Source organism: Epinephelus moara, chromosome 4, assembly GCF_006386435.1.
Source record: "Epinephelus moara isolate mb chromosome 4, YSFRI_EMoa_1.0, whole genome shotgun sequence".
Classification (NCBI taxonomy): Eukaryota; Metazoa; Chordata; class Actinopteri; order Perciformes; family Serranidae; genus Epinephelus; species Epinephelus moara.
In genome coordinates, this window is record NC_065509.1 from 35,904,733 (window position 1) to 35,926,357 (window position 21,625).

The following is a 21,625-nucleotide window of genomic DNA, read 5'->3' on the forward strand; positions in this document are numbered from 1 at the left end:
GCACTGCCCTGTTGATCAGAGGGGGGAAATCCTCTAACGTAGTTACACAGCGTTTGGTAGTTTCTGCATCATGCCAGGACACATCGAGACCATGAATACTGGGCAACAGGTCCCACTCATTGCAACACAGACATTCTTCCTCTGTGGGCATGGAGTCACAGCAAGGAGCACCACCAGTCCTCAGAGATTCGCGTTCGTGCAGCCGCTGCTTCACCCTCGTCTGCTCGTTGGCCCTCTCTCTCTATCCTTGTCTGCTCTTCAGTTTGTAGGAGCTCCTCATCCGTATACTCGGGCTCAAAGAAGTACGGGCGGCCATCGTAATAAAAGGGCTCATCTTCATTCTCGAAATCGGGTAAATATGCAGCCATGATACCGATGCAGTAAAACTCTCAACTGTACTCCGGGACAACCAGCGCCAGCATGGCTCCTCTGTTTTCTTCCGGCAACAAGCAAAGCTCTCACGAGATGACGTCACAGCCGGGAGGAGGTGAAGGGTCAGGGAAACACTTAATATACTATTTACAGAGATAACACTGGCGATCTGAACCGGTCAGTGGCGAAAAAAAGCACTTTTAATGCGCAAACTTATACGGGACGCGTTTGCCCCCGTTACCGTTTTAGCTCGTTTCGCGGCTCCCGGTTGCATCTGCCTCCCTCAATACTGAACCAATTTTAAAACGAGTTGTACCTATGAATCGTACGCACACATACACATGGGGAAATAGGGCCCAGGTTGAAAAATATTATCCTTTAACGCCATATCACTGTAACGCTAGAAATGAAATGATCCCAACAGAAAACTGGAAAACTGGAAAACAGCAACAGTGCAGCAGTGATGACTTGGGTCTGTCTCAACCTTCCATCAGCAAAGTGATCACATTAACAATGACAACACTTTCACAGTCAGCAGTTTGTGTCATTTCCACTGGGTGTTTACACCTTGCAGGCTCACAAAAGGTTGTGTCTCTGACAACCAATCACATCTGTTAAAAGAATGCATCACACCTAGCAACAGGGTCAACCACACCTCCTCACTAGGATAAAACTTTCCGTCCCTTCCTTGCTCAGAGAACTTTCCTAAATCACTCCTAAGCTAGGACTCCTTACTAAATAAATTCAAGGCTAAGATAGGAGCTCTCTTAGAGTGTTCTCAGAACTCCCTGATTTTTAATCCACACCAAAGCTTCTTAAAATCTACAGTTTGGATTTCTGTTAAATGTTTTATGACTCTTCATGGTCTCCAAAGGATGAAGTCTGCTGGTTTTTGCAACTGATTGTGTAAAACACATACATGCTTCCCAGAGGAGAAACCACGGCCAATTTATACACCCACCGAGGGGGATTTATAAAGCAGATGTTAGCAGCTACCTCATAGAAGAAGAACAGCGGCTAAAAATGTCCACAAATATGGAAAACAATGAGATGTGCAAGCTCCTTACCATCCGAGCAGAGGGCAAGATAAACCGCCATGTAACAGGGAAGGTAAATGATTGTTTTCGCCATGTCAGTGGCATTGTAATTGTTTATAAAGCACTGCTGAAACGTATGTTATATTACACAAGAGGCCGATGCTATTGTGTTAGACATCAGGTCCATCACACCTCTTTTGGTTTCGTGATGCTGACATGCTATTTAAAATCATACACTGGAGTGGCATGATGCTGCTGTTGTTGGGTTCTCTGTAGAAATGCAAAGGAGGCATAAAGACAGGACTTAGTAGCGACCCCTATAGCACAATCGCTGCAAAAAAGGGGCTACAGACAAAGAAGGTTGATGTTTTTGGCCATTTAAAGTTTTAAGATGTTAAGCACAACTTGCACACATGCACCACATTTTACGTACAAGTGCTCAATGTATCAATGAGCCATGTCAGTTTTGCTTTCTTTGATTTACGAATGAGTTGTCAGTGAGACCTTGAACCTATCTGCTGACTTTGTTTGCTGTTGCTGTTAAAATCATCCCGGCACTTTTAGATAAGAAAAAAGAAAAAAAAACAAGATGACATTTCGGATATTGTACATCACCATGCCAAAGCATTGCTACAGTAGTAGTGTGAAACATCCAGGTGTACTGTAAACTTGAGCATCAATGCCACTACTCCATATCAGGGCTTTTCTTATTGGTATACTTCAGAAGACTGAACTCTCTTCAGTACGGCCTTCTAACTGACTCATAAACACAGAGGTTAAGAGTTATAAGAGATGCTCACAGATCTTTTCTTTCTTCCTTTGATGTCATTGCACTCCTGAGCATTGCACAAAGAGTCTTTCTGTGATCTTTTCAAAGTGCCGTGTTTCTTTCATTTTCTGTGCTGTACTGTTGGCGACAGAATTCTTTACAAACACTTTTGTAGACGATAAAAGCCTCATGAGTCTTGACAACTCCTCTGAAATCTTTATTGATTTAGATTTTTTTGCTTCAGTGGACCTCTGAGGAACAGTTTGGACAGATTTTTAGGACAGTCATGAGCTGTAAAATTTGACTTTTGCTACCATTAACAGCAGTCGATATCTTGGAGGCTCACATACTTTCAAAGGCAAGACTGTGGATGCTTAAGCTGTCTTAAGAAGACTGAGATGAGTGTCAGAAAACATTTTTGTCTTAAATGTGATTGTGTTGAATTTTGTAATATTCTGTACTTTTTAAAGCCAACAAATCCCTTGAAAAGAACAAAACCAACAATGAATTCATCCTACTAACAGGTGTAGCTAAAGCCTTCCTAAATTCCTCTATGGCATATCGAGCTCCAGTGTTGTCTAAGAGCAGTTAAAAACTCATAAGTGAGCACACACTGTAAATACATACTTGTGCCCAAATTGTGTAGTTATCTACGACTGAAAATGGTCCACAAAAATGCACCATTTACTCTTATTTAACACCATCTACTGTAAGAACAGCAGAGTCGAGCTGTTTTAAGAAATTAATGAACATTTTTATGCCTCTGCGCTGGCGATAGCCGTGGCTGGAGGCATTATGTTCTGGGGTTGTCGTCTTGTGAACGTGATATTCCCAAACAGCTTCAGGGAATTTCTTCAACTTTGGCACAAACGTCCACTTGGACTCATTGATGAACTGGTTAGATTTTTGTGGTCATAGATCAAAGGCCAAGGTCACTGTGACCTTGTCTTTCTTATTCTTGGGAGCGCTATATCTCAAGAACACCATCAGGGAATTTTTTTCATATTTGGCACAAACATTCACTTGGACTCAACCATGACCTGATTAGATTTTGGTGGTCAATGGTCAAGATCACCATGACCTTGCATCTGTCTCATTCTCGTGAACATGATGGAATTTCTTAAATTTGACACAAACATCCACTTTGATTTAATTATGAACTGATTAGAATTTGACGGTCAAGGTCACTGTAACCTTGCATCCATCTCATTCCTGTAAATGCAATATCTCAGGAAGGCCTTGAGGGAGCTTCCCCAGATTTGGCACAAACATCCACTTAGACTCAAGGATGATCTGATTTGAATCTAAATCTGATTTGATAGAATTTGGTGGACAAAGGTCAAGGTCATTTTGACCTCACAAAGCCTGTTTTTCACCATAACTCAATAATTCATTATCCAACTTTGACAAAATTTCACTCAAATGTCTAAGAGGACAAAATTATGAAGTGATGATATTTTATATCCAAGTCAGTAAATCATGAATTGATGTGGATGTAAACTGTAAGGTGCAACTTGACTGGTTTGCAGAGGCATAAGCCAGCGAGGCAGTATTTCTGGTTTAGAAATTAAACTATAAATTTGTGACCCATTTTAAAGACCTACTTGATAAATATAAACTAGATGTGCTAGTGTACTAGATTTACTGCCAGTAGGAACAACTAAGCTTGGGGTTGAGGGCCACAACCAAGGTGGGTAAGTTGTTAAGTATGGAGAGACTAACATGTGGTTGGTTTTGGTCTTTTCATGAGATTTGTTGACAATAAGAATAATATATAACAATGTAGGCCCTTTTCCTCATGTTAATGCTTTGAACTGCAGCAAGTGGTGTCAAAAAGAATTTAGTTAAAAAGAAAAAGAGCACATAAAGTTAATGGAGCTCACTTGCATCTTTATCACTTCAGATATTGTAGTTACAGTGATCTCCAGCCCGTTTATCCTTCACCTAGAAGTGATGAACTGCACACTACATATATCCTCAGCAGGCCTTCATGCCGTGCAGCCACGACATGTTCCTGAGAGCTAAGACTCTCACCTTTTATCGACTGTAAAAGTTCACGCTTTCCTGGAGCTCAGTTAGCACTAGATGTCTCCATTTACACATATATCCCACAGCTGAATACAACAAGTTCATGTACAGGCTATTGTGACTAATGTAATCTGTGGGTGCATCACAAAGGTTAATCACATTATAAAGTCATAGAGACAGTATTTATTGCATGTTTGAGTGTGCATGTCATCTGTTAGGAACCGGTCATCACTATTTCTTTGTTTTGTGTTTTTGGGGAACTGATGTGGATTTGTCTCGGCACGCAGGGATCTATCCAACAACAGACTGGTGGCAATCCCTCCCAATCTCTTTGTCTTACTCGGGGATTTGCTTCAACTGTGAGTTATGTTGACAGAAACACACAGAGATTTACAGTTCTGTATGCAAGCATAGCTGTTCCATAAATATATAACAGGGTTTATCTTTTGGTGCTGTCAGGGAATGACAATAGAGTTGTCAGTAGGTGTGACAGATATAATTTCAATGTGATTTGTAAAGACAAAGTACACTAGATTAGTACTAACCACTGTGACCAAAACGTTGCATTTTCTGGTGGCTGCTTCAGAATAAAAGCCACCTTGTGTTTCCCCCAGGTGAATGATTTTAATGTGGCGCAGCATTAACCTCAAGCTGGGGTAGGCAGAAATCCGTTAAAGGCAAAAAAAGACTTTGCACAATTCGAGAATACTCCTTCCTTCTGCAGCTTAGTCCTCTCCCCATTCTGTCCTAAACCCCTCCCACCAGACAACCACGGGCATATGCACAAGCTTCGTCGTGCAACCCACTGTATCACATAAGCTGATTTATGATTTAAAGTTGAAGGCAGGACATTCACTCAGCCCCTACTTGCCCTGCTCTTTCTCTCTGTGTTTATCAGACCACAGATGAGACAAAAATCAGGCCACCCCTTCGCCTCGCTCCCCACCACTGTGGACTGCTCTCCCAGGAGGAGAGCAAGTCACAGCTCGGGAGAGAAACCTTCGATTGGCAGCTGAGCAACTTGTATTTGGAAAGCTCAAATCCCCCAGCACTGGATGTCACAGTGGGCTGGGTTGTGCTGGCTGGATTTGGGTTGCTGCCGCTGCTGACTGGGGTCAGTCTCCAGGACTGCTGCCTGCTCTCCTCCTGACATGATGGTCTGTAGCATCAGGGAGTGAGGCGGAGCAGACACAGTGATTTGAGGCTCTTGCTAACGTTAGCTACAGAATTGTGAACTTAAAGCCGCAGCCATTAGCCTTTAGCTTTGGTTAGCAGAAGGCTAAACTGTTAGCAACATTTTCTCTCCATTACTGAAACACTTCGTTGATATTGACATGTGTTTAGTTTTTTTATTGTCAGACTCTTTTAGACTCTTTTTGATAAGTCCGTCTTCCTGTTTTGGGTTGCTTTGCAGTGTAGGCAGTTGTTGCCAATTCTAATAGCATCTTTCTCTGCAGGATTTTCCGTCATTGAATCAGACCTTCACCAAAGGCACGTGCACGCACAGCTACATGTTTAGAACAGCTGATAGGAACGTCCTGTATCTGGAATAACCTGTGACTGGCTCAAGTCTCCGTCACGGGCTACATTTTCTAACACTAAAACAGAGCCTCGAGGATGAGCAGAAGTCTAGTGCTCTCTCAAACCACTTGAATTATAATATGCTCAGAGTTTATGGTGGGATTTTGCCTGCCTACCCCAGCTTTAATGTGTTGGAAAGATAGTGAACAGTAAACAAGTGTGGCTGTTACCAATGAGATAAGAGTTCCTGTGAATCCCTTGTTCTTCAACAGGCAATGTGAATCCGAATCTGATCTTCAGGATTATAACATTAAAGGGGAACACCGCCTAAATTAAGATTCAAATCTGTTATTTTCATGGCTTGGGAAAGTTCAATTAATATTTGTGAACATAAGTTACTATCTCTTAAAGGCAGACACCAGAGAAATAAGTCTCAAACTTGTGATGTCATGGGGTGTGAAGTCTGGACCTGCTCCATGGACAATCAATGGGAGACTGATTTTGTGGACCCACAGAATGTTTGTTCTCTTTTTATATACAAATGAGCTTTATTCTATTGTGGTATTGTCAGTTCTGAAACAGAAAATATTCCCATATACTCACATACACCTGGGTGCTCTCAGTGTCATTTAGAACATCTTTCCCAATTCATTGTCTGTGGAGCAGCTCCAGACTTTATACCCTATGACATCAGAAATTTGAGTTTTAGCACTCTAGTTTTTTTGGAAATTTGGAGAGTTTTTCATGTTTACTGATACTGTCCTGCCCTGTTTCCACATGAACAGTTTTACCAGAGATGTATCTATAAGGATTTGGTTGTACTTTCGATGTCATGGCGGATAAAGAAGGAGCACCATCTAAAAGAAAAAGAAAAAGAACAGAAGAAGGCTATTTAGAGAATATACCACAACTTGTTAGACTTTGTTTCACTTCAATATATGACGACATGGAAGTTAAAAGCAAGCTAAATGTAACTTTAGCTGATGTGAACCGCTTTTGTCTAGTAACATTACAACAAACGCCACAAAATTATTTGTGACTGTGACCATGAACACAAATATACAGCAGGCAGTTGTCCTCAGGTTATAAGAAATTCAGAGCTACACCAAAACATTTATGATAATTGCCGGTTGCAGTTGAGATTTTACGACACCAGGCTGTGGGTGTCATACCGCTTCGACCAAAGGGGGGCACTATAATCAACGAAAACGTAAAGTTCCGCACAGCTGCTTTAAATTTTACTGTGACAACTTTGACCATTACTTTAGTTTATATTTGACATTCACTTTTAGTAATGAAGCGTTTTTATATATTGATTTCGACCAGATTATATGAACTGAATACATTCTAATCCTCACTCTGAGAAAAATAAAGCATTGTTCCTGTGGGCTCCGGCAACACTAAACCCCTGAGCTTGCCTGAGAAGGACTAACTGCACAAATCTGCTATTTTTAAGTATTCCATGGAGAGAGACTCTCACTGCAGCCTGGTATATTTTTCTCTGACAGTGGGTGCAGTTACATGATGGCTTCTCATTCAGAATGAAATAAATCTGAATAAAATCATTCGGAATTAAAGTTTTTCCAGGTAGTTTACATGGGAAATATTAATTCCGAATGAGGGTTTACATGGGAGATCAGTTTAATTGCCTTTATTTGGGTCTGCGCAAGGTTTGGGGCAGGGAAGGTTTCTGATTGGATAGGGGGCGGGGCGGATGTTACATGTACCGGAAGAAAACACTGTATCCTCGCTCAGGATAACAAGATGCTTGACGACTAGTGTTGGGTAAGGGTTACTTTAAAAGTAATCAAAGTATGTTACTGCGTTACTTTCTAAAAAAGTAACCAGTTACTTTACTGCGTTACTCCCTGAGTAAAGTAACTCAATTACTTTAAAAGTATTTCCAACGTTACTGCCTGAGAAAAGTAACTCAAGCACTTTTAAAGTACTTCTGAGTATTCTACATTTCCTATTGGCCAATGGACCACAGGGCGCTAAGCCTACATTTTTTGTCTCCAAAATTAAAGTTATGGACCACTTGCCCTTCACTGAGATCCAATTCTCCCATCACAGCCGTCACTTTGACCAGTAGAAACACACAACGATCTGCTGCCGTAGACAACTGTATGACAACAACACCCCAGCGTTTTTAATATTTCCTCTAGGGATGTTACCACACAGAGTAAAAGGGGAAATGATGGTGTGAAACAGCAGAGGCACTTTGTCAACCCGCTGAGTTAACGTTACTGTCATTAGCATCAAGCTAGCAAACAATGGTACATCCTCACGGTCGGACATAAAGTAATAACATTAACAAATAGCGGCGGGGCTTTTACTCACCACAACTGCAGAGGCTCCCAGCTTCATTTGAAACAAACTACATTATAGACGCTCCGTTATTTATTAATCCCTCTGTGTGTTTATATATTTACTTTTTATCCGCTCTGTTGTCTTTGTAAAGTTAACATAAAGCACCGTCATTTCAAATTCAACACTTGTTTCAAATTAAAAGCCCCTTATAACCTCGGCTGAGAGAATCCCTTCATTTTCTAAATAGACTTTTACTCTGAAACATTTGTCAGAACTTGCTGTGGGAGATACATTAGCTTGACAGTTTACGTGTGGCGCTTCAAATGTAGCTCCTGCCATCTGCTGACGCTTTTAGGTGACTACAACAACATGTCAGCTGGCACATGAACACACACAGTGACTCAAATAATAGTCAAAGTAATAAAAACAGGACAAGAATAACCCGATTGGTGAGTACCAGCGTGTAGCGTGTACCAGGCATAATGCAAGTCCTGAGTCTGAAATATGTCTGTCAGTGAGTCCTACTCCACCTATTTAGACTCCACCATAGACAACGGCAGCATTTCTCCGACCACGTAGCGAGCCACAAGCTCTGTGGCTTCTTTCAGACTGATAGGTTTAACGTTATCTCCGTTATTAGAACCAAACGACAGCCGTTGCTGTTTCGGAGCTGAAGGACCAGCGTTCTAAAAGTGACGGAAGTAACTGATGTCTTGTTTGAAAATGTACTTAAGTATTTGATTACTCAAAGAGCAAACTAACGCGTTAGGTTACTCGTTACTGCAAAAAGTAATCAAAGTACTCTAACTTTACTTTGTAACGCGTTATACCCAACTCTGTTGACGACGCCGTTCTTAGTGCCTTTTTCGGGCTTGTTTTGCTTATATTCTTGAAGCAGCAGTACAACAACAACCTTGTTCTGCTAATACTTCGTTTGTTGAGGAGGAGAGGTAGAAGGTCGAAGAAGGGAGATAGAATACCGTGCTGTGGTGAATGGAAACCGGTGAGTGCAATGAGCCCGACTGCTCTATCTCAGCCCGTCGCTATGCACGCAGTATACGTCATCGCGCCAGAAGGGCAAGGAAATGAGCATGTGCAAAAAGAACGGAATGGCTGGAATCAGGTAGGAGGTGTATACAAGACAGAAAAATTCTTCCATTCGGGTTCTGAAAAGGAATATTCCACCCCTGTGCACCCGATTAGATTTTCTTTTGGGTTGGCTGTTTTCATTCGGGTTGAGGTGTTTACAAGGAGCATTTCTATTCGGGTAGGGCTTCCAGCCCGAATGCAAAAGGAATACATGGCTCCATGTAAACGCACGTAGTGTCGACGTGTAGCCTTGTTCTGTAGCCTCTGTGTGACCGGTGATGATAAGGGTCTAGGGTCTAGGTACCATGACTGAAGGGTCATTTTGATTCCAAACTGAAAGTGTTTGATGGAAACGGGGCTTTAGACCATAGGAATAACATGCCTGAATTTTGAAAATGGGTGTCTCAGCAGCGTGGTGGGTGGATAACAGGATCTCAGTTAAAGAGGAATAATTTAAGGACTCATCTTCAGACATGCAGCAGAAGGTGGTACAATGTAGTTGTGGGAGTTGAAAGAAACCGTCCACATGCATGACAAAAAATTTCACACAGAAATTGTCAAATAATAAATGGGATTCATTTCCATGTTATCTGGCTGAAAGTTTCTCATTTTTATCTTCTAGGAATATATCATACAATCCCATCGTGGAGCTCCAAGTTGACCACTTCGACAAGCTGTATAAACTGAAGTCACTGTAAGTATATGTTGCACGCCCAATTAAACACTAAGCCTGTTGTGTGTTGAGACATTTGAGCCCTCCTGTTATAGCCTGTGCCTGAATGTGCAGCAGATATAGGCTACAAATACAGTGAATGATGAACCTGGATTGCGGTGATAGAAGGAAGTTATTATTCTCACAGTCATGTCCCACTTCTGAGGGTCAATCCTGAGATCACACAAAAGTCTAAGACTGTATTAACAAATGAAAGAAAACGTATTTGGGCTTTGAGAAATGGTTCTCATCTAGTCCTTGAAAATCTATTTGGTGAAGAAAATCTGTGGTGAAAATAGCCACTGTGTGTGTGTGTGTGTGTGTGTGTGTGTGTGTGTGTGTGTGTGTGTGTGTGTGGCACCTGACTAAGACTCAATCAATGTGTCTTTATATTCCCCAGGAGCATAGAAGGGATAGAAATTGGAAACATACAACGGCGAATGTTTGAACCTCTCAAATACTTGACCCATATGTAAGTACTCCATGGCCATGCTCTGTCAATTAATATGGACTGTATGTTGACTGTAGACCTTCCACGTGTATTTTTTAGCAGCGAGTCCTTATTGAGACTGTCAGGCTTCTCTTTCAACTGTGATTAAATCAGCCTCAGTGTTATTCAACTTCTCTGTGGGTAAAAAAGCTCAAGACACACCTGCAGTTCCTGGAAAAGATGCAACAGAGACAAAACATCTGCCCTTTCAGTTGTGTATACAGTCATAGAATCCCTTTAAGGCTCTTTATTCTGTAGAATTTCATTCAAGTTCCAGTAAGATACAGTTTTTTTGGCTCAAATACAATTTCTGTAATCTTTAATGGGCAGATCACCCAAATTGCAAAATACATAATTTCTCACTCAACCTTTATCTGGAGTCTGTTCAGCCTTGCAGCTTTTGTCTCTGAGATTTCTGCCTCTGCAGCAACACAGTACAAGTTCATTGAAATTCCCTTGTGGTGCTCACAGCATTGAAAAAGGAGAGATTTTCTAAAGCAGATAAGAGAAACAGCATGCCTGTTAGTGTGGGTAATCCACAGATAAAGTTGCAAACTGTTTCAGTCAGGACTATTTCTGTCGTAGCAGGAAAACTGCTCACTGTGAGGTGTGTGGAGTAACTGGAACAGTGTTTGTAGATTAACATTAAAAACAATACAAATATGGATCGTTCATAAATGCAACCTCAGTGATACATCGAATAGTCTAAATATAATTTTTTTTTAAACAGAATAATAGAAAATCTTGAAGCACAAAATACAATACAGTATCAAAAGATAGACTTGCTGAAGACTTATCTCCGTACAAAGTCGAAAAACGGCACAACAAGTGACAACAAGTTTACAGTAGGTAAGTAATGGAGGAGAAACTGGTGGTAGTGGTTGCTGGATACCCAGAGTTATACAGTCCGACCATAGACAGCAGGTTGTCAAACTGCCCCCGAGTCATCCTAAAATATGTCTGGAAACAACCATCATGGAGGCGAAGCTCCTGGACCAACTGGTGGTACTTCCTGTGATCCACCCTCTTTTTTAGGGTCTCATGTACCCACACAGATCTCTGTTTCCCTGTGCCCAACAAACTGTTTACTGACAGCCCCTCACCCTCAACCGGAGCTACAACAAGTACCCTCTGCCTCAACAGTTGAGGAGCTAGATACTAATTACTGTGAAATAACTAAGATAAATGGTAGATTGATCACATGGGAAGGTTATATAAAGGAGGTGATGGGGTGGTTGCCTGGCAACAAGAAAAGGCACACCAAGCGTTTGTTCTTTCACTAGTGGCATCAGTTAAACAAAATAAGGCAGTGCAGTGCACCTCTGTGTGAATTGCGCCTTAAGTTGAAATTTGTCATTCAGAATTAAATGTCTCCACAAGTATGAGATGGAATACCAGAAAGTTTGGCACAGACATTTATGTTCTCGTCAGGATAAATTGTGATAATCTTGGTAATACCCTGGGGTTGCACAAAATACCTTAAGTAAAGATTTTCCTAGTTAAGGTAAGGTTTCCTCATAATAAAATCTGTTGCACAAAACACCTTTAAGTCTTCCCCTTAGGGTTTCCTGAAAATGTCCACTCAAGTATTTATGGTTGTCTCCTCTTCTTGGTCTTATACTTAAGACCGTTGCACAAAAGACCGTAGCGACAAAAGCAAGGTTAAAAAAAAAAGTTACGTGCCTCTGACTCTCTCTTAACTGCAACATGGCTGAGTTTACGGTGATAAGTTAAAAAAAACTAACATCCCGAGAAGAGTGTTCTGCGACCAGGAGAACCCAATGGATACCCTTTTGGTTTTACACTTAAGATTTGACTGTATTAATTTCCATTGCAATTTCTTCCTACAATTGTTTTCTTTTTTCTGGTATTTGAGGATCAAATTTACGTTGTAGTTTATGATTTCTATGACTGTATTTCTCCAGAAGTTTAATCTTTTCCTCCTCTGACCAACATGCTTTTCTTGTCTTCTTTTCTTCTGACATTTTGCACTATCTAACTATGAGCCAAATATTGTGAGACGATAACAGCCATTAAAGGCATGAATCCAAGCAAACAAACAATCTCCATGGAAACTTGTAACATTTTTCCTCAACAAAGGAAACCTTTGGATTCTGTGCAGCTGTATAAGTCCCTCAGCTTTGATTTTTTTCCATTAGTGAAATATGACTTTGTGTAGGAGGCACAGTTTAGCCATGATAGTCATTCATAGCTGTAACTGCTGCACTTTAATTCTGTTTGCACAGAAAGTAGTGGCAGTCTGGAATGATATAACTTAGCTATAACTTATATAGCATAACTTATTTTCCATTAGAGGAATTCCTCCAGGAAATATTTAGAGAGAGTGGGTGTTTGGAAAATATGAGGGGAAATTAATTGCCCAGATTACTGCGTAATATGACTTAGAAAAAAATGAAAATATAAACAAAACAATAAAAGACATTTAGTGGGTGATAAGTTTTGAAAGTTATTTCCCAGACAGCTATTCATCTGCTTCACAATGCACTGGCTTGTTTACACACAACAGTGTTGGCCCACAGGCCCAATTTGTTGACAGAGGACTTCAGTTTTTAGTTCTGTGTAAATGCATCAGCTTGATTTTATATTAAAATCTGTCCCTGTTGTCTTCCTTCATTTATCACAACAGCTCGATTTTAATTACAGCTTATCTGTGTGAACTTTTAGATAAATTGTGTCTGCATCCTGACTGAGGTGGAATTACTTACGTCTGAAAATTATGTTTGAAAAAGCGGGGGTCATATAATATTTTAAAACATTTTCTTATCTTGTGAGAATAGGAACTGTTCTGTTTAAGTGAAGCGGGTGTTGGCTTCATGGATACAGAGGCAACAGGTGATTTTAGGAGTGCTGATTAGATCAAATCTCATGAATGCTCACCTACTCATGAACAGGTGGTGTTTTTCCACTGAAATAAGAGATTTAGAGTAATAATATCAAAATGTTCTTGCATGAGGCCCGGTCAGTTCTGTCAATAAAGCATGTGTGGTTACTTCTTAGTGTACATTAAGAGTAATGTTAGAGAAAATCTTAGATTGTCCCAAAACTGACCTCTTCTAAGTGCAAGTGGTTCTGTGCAACTGTGTAAGTCCCTTAGCTAAGGGGAAATTAAGCCTTAAGTGTCAAAACTTCAGGTGTTTCATGCAGCCGGTCCCTTACCTTTTATGTAGAGCCATCATCAGAACAAAAATTACATTACTTGACATTCTCATCAGCCTGAGCTGTATTTTGTGTTTAGCGCTAATCAGCCAATGTTTGCATGCAGACACTAAACTAAGATGTTGACCATGGTAAACCTGCTTCACATTAGTATGTTAATACTGCCATTAGCGTTTAGCTTAAAGCATCACTAAGCCGCTGGCGTGGCTGTAGTCTCTTAGTCTTGTTTAAAAGTAGCCTAATCTTTTCTCTTGGGGCGGCTGTGACTCAGAGGTCGAGCGAGTCGACCACTAATTGGCAGTTTGATCTTTGACCTTGGGCAAGATACTAAACCCCAAAATTGCTCCCAATGGCTGTTCCATTGGTGTATGAGTGTGTGTAAATGGCTAGTGAGTAGCAGGTGGCACCTTGTATGGTTGCCTCGGCCACCAGTGTGGCGCTTGTAATGGTCAGAAGACTAGAAAAGTGCTATATAGGTTCATTTAAAGATATGCTTTGCTGATTTTACGTCAGCTCCGTGTCATCGCAGTGTGTGCAGATGAACGGGGTTTGGCTCCCCCCTGTGCCACAAGCACCCGGAGCTCTACACCCATTTGCCAACTAAAGTCAGACAGACTGCAATGATACAGAGTTGACGTAAAATCAGCAAAGTTTTTCTTCAAATGCTGTGAGCACCATAAATGGCTTTTCAAACAACTTTGCTGTTTGGAGGTGTCATTAATCCTGGAGATCTCAAAACAATTGGAAAACAAGGTTTTGTTTGAAAAAAAAAATCAATTTCATCAGTCTGAATGTTTTTTTGATTAAGCTCACTGCCTCTAAAGCCCCAAACCAGATGCTACCCTTAGTTCAAAATCCCCAGTCAAAACCACCCAAACTGTTCCATCTGTCTCAGTTCATAAAAGAAAAACCCTGTAACAGAGTGTGGACTGCACACCTTGCATCTGTAAATAAACAGACTCCTGTATCTTTTGCTCAACTTGATACTTTAATCTGTCATCACAGCTACTTCAAGAAGTTCCAGTACTGCGGCTACGCTCCTCATGTGCGCAGCTGCAAACCCAACACTGACGGCATCTCGTCCTTCGAGGACCTGCTGGCCAACATCGTGCTGAGGGTCTTCGTGTGGGTGGTCTCTGCCACCACCTGCTTTGGCAACATCTTCGTCATCTGCATGCGCTCGTATATCCGATCTGAGAACAAGCTCCATGCCATGTGCATCATCTCCCTCTGCTGTAAGTCACACTGCATTTAAAGGAGGGATGTGGAGGAAATTGTTTTATTTATAGAATATCCTTCACCCCAGTACATCACTTGCAGTAATATACATACCTCTGAGTCATTTGGGGAAGGAGGGTTTGGGATTTACTGCCCCAAAACACACATTTACCGAGGATAAATAGTTGGCTGTTTGACATATTTCACATTTCAGTTTACCCACATTTATATCTACCACTTCATTATGTTTATAGACCTGTCTACACTCTCTGGAGTTATGCCAGGTTCAGCAAAATACTTTAATTTTCTGCTTGTGAAGTAAACATGCCTCTAAACCCAGGAGGAAATTGGAAATTAGTTCCTACCGTGTTTATCAGTGCATTTCATCATAACTGGTTTCACATTACGCACACCGTTAGACACCCTTAATGGATAAGACGAAATGTAAACAATTAAAAAATCTCATTCCAGACTGTGATGTAAAGATTCAAGAAATTATTCAGCGCACAAAATTTACATAAATTATGGAAACTGCTCAAGGAGAGCAGTCAGTGGTTAATTAAATAGTAGCACTTTAATTACCCCATCACTAAGATAATGAAATATATGCATAGGTAAACATTTACAGTAATTTGATGTCAAATACTATTTTTGTGGCGTACACTCAAAGCCAAGCTGCAAAAACTACTTAACTGAGGAGGATGAAAAATGAGGGTAGTATCAATAAACAAGTAAATAAATGTATAATTAAATACTCGAATTAATAAATAAATATGGAAATAAATACACAAATAAAAAAATGTGGGAATAATGAAATAAATAGTATAGATAAATACAGCAACAGGTTATTATATATGTAAATAAATAGATAAATAAATGCAAGAGTAAATAAATTAATATGAAAATCAATAAATAAATGTATGAATAAATACAGGAGTAAATAAATATGTAAATAATTAAATATGTAAATAAAGAAATAAATAGTATAAATAAGTAAAGCAATAAGTAATTATATTTGGAAATCAATAAAAAAATGTATAAATAAATACAGGAATAAATAAATTAATCTGGAAATCAATAAATAAATTCTTAAAATAAATACAGGAATAATTAAATGAATAAAGAAATATAGAAATTGTATAAATAAATACAGGAACAATTGAATAAATAAATAGATTAATAAATACAGAAATAAATTAAAATAAATCAAATAAATATGGGAATAAATAAATGAATAAAGAAATATAGAAATTGCATAAATAAATACAGGAACAATTGAATTGAAAAAGATTAATAAATACAGAAATACATTAACATAAATCAAATAAATATGGGAATAAATAAATTAATAAAGATATTTAGAAACTGCATAAATAAATAAATACAGGAACAACTGAATAAATAAATAGATTAATAGATACAGAAATAAATTAAAATAAATCAAATAAATATGGGAATAAATAAATTAATAAAGAAATATATAAATTGTATTAATAAATACAGGAACAATTGAATAAATAAATAGATTGATGAATACAGAAATAAATTAAATGTAATCAATTATGCTTTAGACTGAGGCTCTGGACCTCCGAACCTCCATAATATACAGACACAGAAACACAGAAATAAATTAATGTGGATGATCAAAAATGTAGAAATAAATTTAAGACTTTATTTATTTATGCATTCATTTTGTTATTCATGCATTTATGTATTCTTTCATTTATGTGTTCCTTTTTTTTCATTCTCTATACTTAATATGAACGTATCAGCTTTAAGTAGAAATGTATGAGTGTGGTGTTTGGATATGAGAGAGGGAGATTATAAATGAAATGAAATAACAGATTAAATTGAATTAAATTCTACAGTAAAAAAGACTATTTGCAGGGAGAAAGTTCAACAGGAAATGAAGCAGAATTTAAGAGGACACTCTGGAGTTTATCGGTTAAAATTGAACAGTTGTATAGTCACTCCGATCTGTCTGCTGAGTACAGCCTTTGAGATAAGGCTACACGTGTGTGCTCATGTGGAAAGACAGGAAATTATTTGAAGATGAGAGGTAGCGCTGACACTACACAGGTAAAGGTCTGATAAAAGCTGCAGTCAATTCTGCTTAAAATCGAGTGTGTTTTCCTTCACATTTTGGCACGCTTGCCTCTCATTGACAAACAGTGTGGGTCTCACCATGGTATTATAGGTCACACAAGGAAATGGATTTCATGACAGTGTGGTGCTGTAGAGAATATAAAGCAAACAAATTCATCTTTAAAGGAAGTTGCTGGTATTGGAAGTCAATAATTGGATATACGTTGGAGTGTACATTGATTTTGTTACTCACAGGAGAAATTTTAATCCCACTGGTAACTGCGCAGATACAGAAAACGTAAAAGTATATTGAAAATAAACGTTCAAGACAACCTATATGCTGGCATGTCACATCTATAAGTCAGAAGGATGCTATATGGACTTACTATAAGTCTCAAAATGAAAGAGCTGCGAACATAGAAAGCAGAAAGTCTGTGTTACATTGATTATCTCTTTCTTTTACTCCTACATCCACAATGATGTCCAAGCTGAGGACGGCAGTTGTTATTTAGTATCTTATTGTGGGGCTGACTCACTTTATAGGTTGACCTTTTAAAGGTTTATTACTAGATTGTCAGTGGGGGTGGTTTTCAGTCGCACATTAATTTCTGGTGGCTGAGATCCAGACAACATTAAAGCTTAAGGTAATTAAGATGGGCGAAACAGTTCCAGTATTATTCATTCATTGCTTCTTTTGAACAACAATGGATTATGCGTCTGTGCGCAAGCGGGACGTGTCTAAATGTTGCTTTTAATCCAGTTATTAAAGAAGTGAAACAGTGATGCAGATAAAGGTCTGAGTCACCGGTATTGTGTTTTGGAGCTGCAGTAAGAATTCAAGGAAAAGTTTCACTCCCCAAATGAAATTTGTGAGGACAACTTTGTTTTTCTGGCATACTTTCCACGGCAAACAAAGAATCCAAAAATGTAGAAGATTCTTAGGGGATTTAGGTCACAAGGGGCTGCATTAAACAACAGTCGTGTGCTCAGTAGGTTAAGAATATTCCGAGTCGACCAGTAGATGTCATGAAGGGCCATTAGTCGACTAGTCGCCTGCATGTTTACGATATTAATTTAATTACTAAATGATATATTTTGGGCGGGGCAACACAATGGTTTGAGTTGAAGGTGTGAGAAAGAATAGTATCAGTAACATTGTTAACACTGTGCTACATTACAGAGAAATACAAAACCGTACTAATGAACCTTCATTAATATAGGCCTATATTTTATCTACAAGTGCACGTCACACACTGAGCGAGCCGCCTGTTAATGACGCTGTGGGCTAATGGGCATGTAGCTACTTCCATGTTTCAGATGATACGTCATGTTTGTAGTCGACCAATGAAGATGAGTTTACATATCACCTTGGGTTCGTCCTTCACCTTCTCAAAATGATCCCACACTTTGGATTTCCTGCCCGACATGTTATTAACTAGCCTGTGGAATAACCGCAGGTACCAGCCCTGGAAATTAGGGGCCATATACATATGCTGCATCTTTAACCACTTACATATAGCTCATTTACCTGAAATCCTGAGTGCAGAGCAGATCTTCTTCCAGGAGCTGTTTATAAGTGTGTAGACCTATCGTCTGTGGGACAGATGTAAAGCTCTGGGTAGCCCTGCTCTAACATGATCGACTTTTCTGTATTTATCAGACTGAATATTTACAGAAGAAGGGAAAGATATCTGTCGGCTGTGGTTGGTTTGTAACGTGACTCCTGTCTGACTGCTGAGCGTGGTCACTTCCTGTGTCTGTCCTTTCAAATTAAATTCCCACAAGGTCCAGTCATATAGGTTTGGATTTATTTTGACAAGGTACAGCTCCTAATAGAGTTTTATGTTTGTCTGTTGTTGTTTTTTTCTGCAACTAAGCAACCAATGAAATCTTGCCATCTAATGACCTTTCTGGTCGACTATCGTTTGGTCGACTACAGAACATGTGAGCGGGAGGATTTTGTGTTGAGCGAGGAGTGGCTATTTTTTTTAAAAGCTGGAGCGGAGCCTTATCTCTCGCTCCAATTTCGCTCCGGTCGCTCATGCCCCACGCAGAATGCATCTTTGCACCTGCACACACCCACACTATTTTCTTTCAAAACTATGGAGTTTACTGTGTACTTCAGAAAAGAAACTGAGAAGAGAAGCAGCGGTACCTTGGAGAACGGTCCATAACTGCGGGGAGAGGCGAGAGAGCTTCCCCGGAGGTCGGCCGCTTAACCTGGTCTGTCTCCTCCACACTTTGACTTATTTCCACCCTGCCGACAGCGGTACCATGGAGAACGGTCCCTAACTGCGGGGAGAGGGGAGAATCTACCAAGCTCATGTTTTATTTGTGAATAGAAGAGTTTTGAGCGGAGTGGTGAGCGAGTGGAGCGGGATAAAATTGAGCGGAGCGGAGCAAAGAATGCGCAGAACCATGCGGAGCAGACGAGCGGTGCAAAGTGACAGGTCTGCGAGCGAGGAGCGGAAATTTTCACCCGGTCCGCTCCGCTCACATGCTCTGGTCGACTATTAGGGCGCAGCCCTAATGCTCAGTGCTTCCAAACAAGTGCACTTTTGCTAAAACATACATGCTATGTCGTAGGCAACTGGACTTGCTTGCGTTTCTTGAAGACGTTTCGCCTCTCATCCAAGAAGCTTGGTGGCCAGTTGAGTCAACGACTCACATGTGACCCTAGTGACTCTGTAAGGGTTTACACCCACACAGGGTTTAAAGCCTGCAACTCTGTACCAGTCATTTAGAACTGAAGAAAAGCTTCTTGGATGAGAGGCGAAACGTCTTCAAGAAACGCAAGCAAGTCCAGTTGCCTACGCTATAGCACTTACGATTACCATGACCTGGATGACTGAGAATCTCCACCGACATTTTGCTAAAACCTTACTTGTAAAACTAAACAGAACGTGAAACTTATCAATGCTCTCTTCAAAGCCTGACTCCATTGATAAAAATCAGTAATTTTACCTCGATGAACACAGGAGCTGCAGGTGTACAACTGCCTGTTTGTTTGTGTTACTGTGTGACGCTGGTGAATCTGAACTAACCTTATGAAACACAAAGGTCACACAATAACACAAACAAACAAACTGATTGAAGCAGCGGTAGACCAGCAGTAACCTCAGTGAACTCAGAGGACTTTGATCCTCAGCCTGAGGTTAGCTTTAATCTTTTACACCTTGATATACTTTCATACAAAGTAATCTGCATACTGCATGTATATGTCCTTATTAAATAACTAAATGACAATTACAAAAAGCAGCTACACGGGCAAAAACTATTTTGTGAAATGGCATTTGGAGACCCACATTCATGTGACCAGTATTAAAATAAAAAACACAGAGAGTTTTTCATGACGACATATACTGTGTGTAGAATTTAAAATGCCCTTTGAAGAGCATTGGTATGTTTCCATATCAAAGGACGAACTATCAGGAGGGTTTCAGTGATGAATTTACTGTATTATCAAAGAACTAAACATCAAGTAGTGACTGGTGATGCAGTAGTGAAGTCCTCTGAGGGTTTAAGTCATGGGTTAAATTTCAGCTTTGACAAAGTGTCAGCAAAACCCTGTGACAAATGTGCAGAGGGCAGAGAAAGCAGGAATAAAAGAAAACAATTTGTGGGACAGGGATTTATTTATGATTTTTTTTTTTTTTTTGTGAGTTTTGAGAATGAAAACTTCTTTAAGGTAGGGCTTGGGGCCAAATGAATAAATATCTCTAAGGATTAAAAGCCAAAAGTCTGTGCACGGAAGCAGAACCATACAATTTTTATAGATATACAGATGCAAGGCAACAAATTTTAATTTTACGCTTCATTATTTTGCCTAAAGATAGTAAGCTTTAGAGGTGCTGGAGGGAGGTTTTGTCACCTTTGGACAGAGCCAAGCCATTTGTTTCCCCGTGTTCTCAGTATTTATGCTGAACTAAGTTAACCGGCTGCTTGCTCCTGATAAATATTAACCGTACAGATATGAGAGAACCCTCTCATGCTTTTAGCAAGAGAGCAGATAAGCATATTTCAATTAGGAGAGACAGGTGAATGAAGTGAAGACAACAGATTATGGGGATACAAATTAGCCCTGAGTAGCAGCAAGATAACCCCCCCCCCTGCGTTAAATCAACGACGTAGCTATGTCGTAGGGTACGTGGCTACGCAGGAGGCTCGCCGTAGCCTCCGGCGTAGCCTGACGTGCACCTCCCAAAAAATGTAACTACACGTCGAGGCAACGCAGACCCAGCGCAGACCGAGAGGGCTGTGATTGGTTTGCTTGGTAGCAACGCATTTCCGGTTCCGTATTTCCAGATTGCGCCATCCCCGCCATCTTTAAACATCTTCTGTTGCGATGTAGATGTTGCAGTATTAAGGCCCATTTATGCTCAACGTTAAATACGGATACGGATGGAGCCGTCTGTCCGTGCTCCGTGTTCATTTCTCTGTGACCGGAAAAGCCGGAAGCTAAACAAAGAATCAACTAGAGACGACGATAACCATTCAGGAAAGGAACGCAGCCTCCTACCGCTCTGGTGGTGAACTGCACCGCGACGAAATGGAGTGATGGAGAAGTTCGAAGGGTTCACGACGGCGTCACGGCAACAACATAGGTATGTCATAGGTACGCCGCAGGACCATAAATCAGGCTTTTATGTGTCAGCCCTGTGATAGTCTGGCCCCGTCCAGGGTGTACCCTGCCTCTTGCCCAATGTCAGCTGGGATAGGCTCAGGCACCCCCTGCAGCCCCTAACAGGATAAGTGGTTATTGAAAAAGAATGAACGAATGAATGATGGATCAGCTGATATCTTAAGGCCCTGATACA

The 21,625-nt window shown here is 40.2% G+C and overlaps 1 protein-coding gene across 1 annotated transcript in view; it reads left to right on the forward strand.

Annotated features, from left to right (window-relative positions):
- Positions 1-21,625, forward strand: part of rxfp1 (relaxin family peptide receptor 1) — a 135,078-nt gene that overhangs the window by 102,428 nt on the left and 11,025 nt on the right. Inside the window, exons 12-15 of the mRNA XM_050042483.1 lie at positions 4,494-4,565; positions 9,749-9,820; positions 10,239-10,310; positions 14,511-14,740. Coding sequence (XP_049898440.1) covers positions 4,494-4,565; positions 9,749-9,820; positions 10,239-10,310; positions 14,511-14,740 — 446 coding nt within the window. The remainder of the gene's footprint in view (positions 1-4,493; positions 4,566-9,748; positions 9,821-10,238; positions 10,311-14,510; positions 14,741-21,625) is intronic.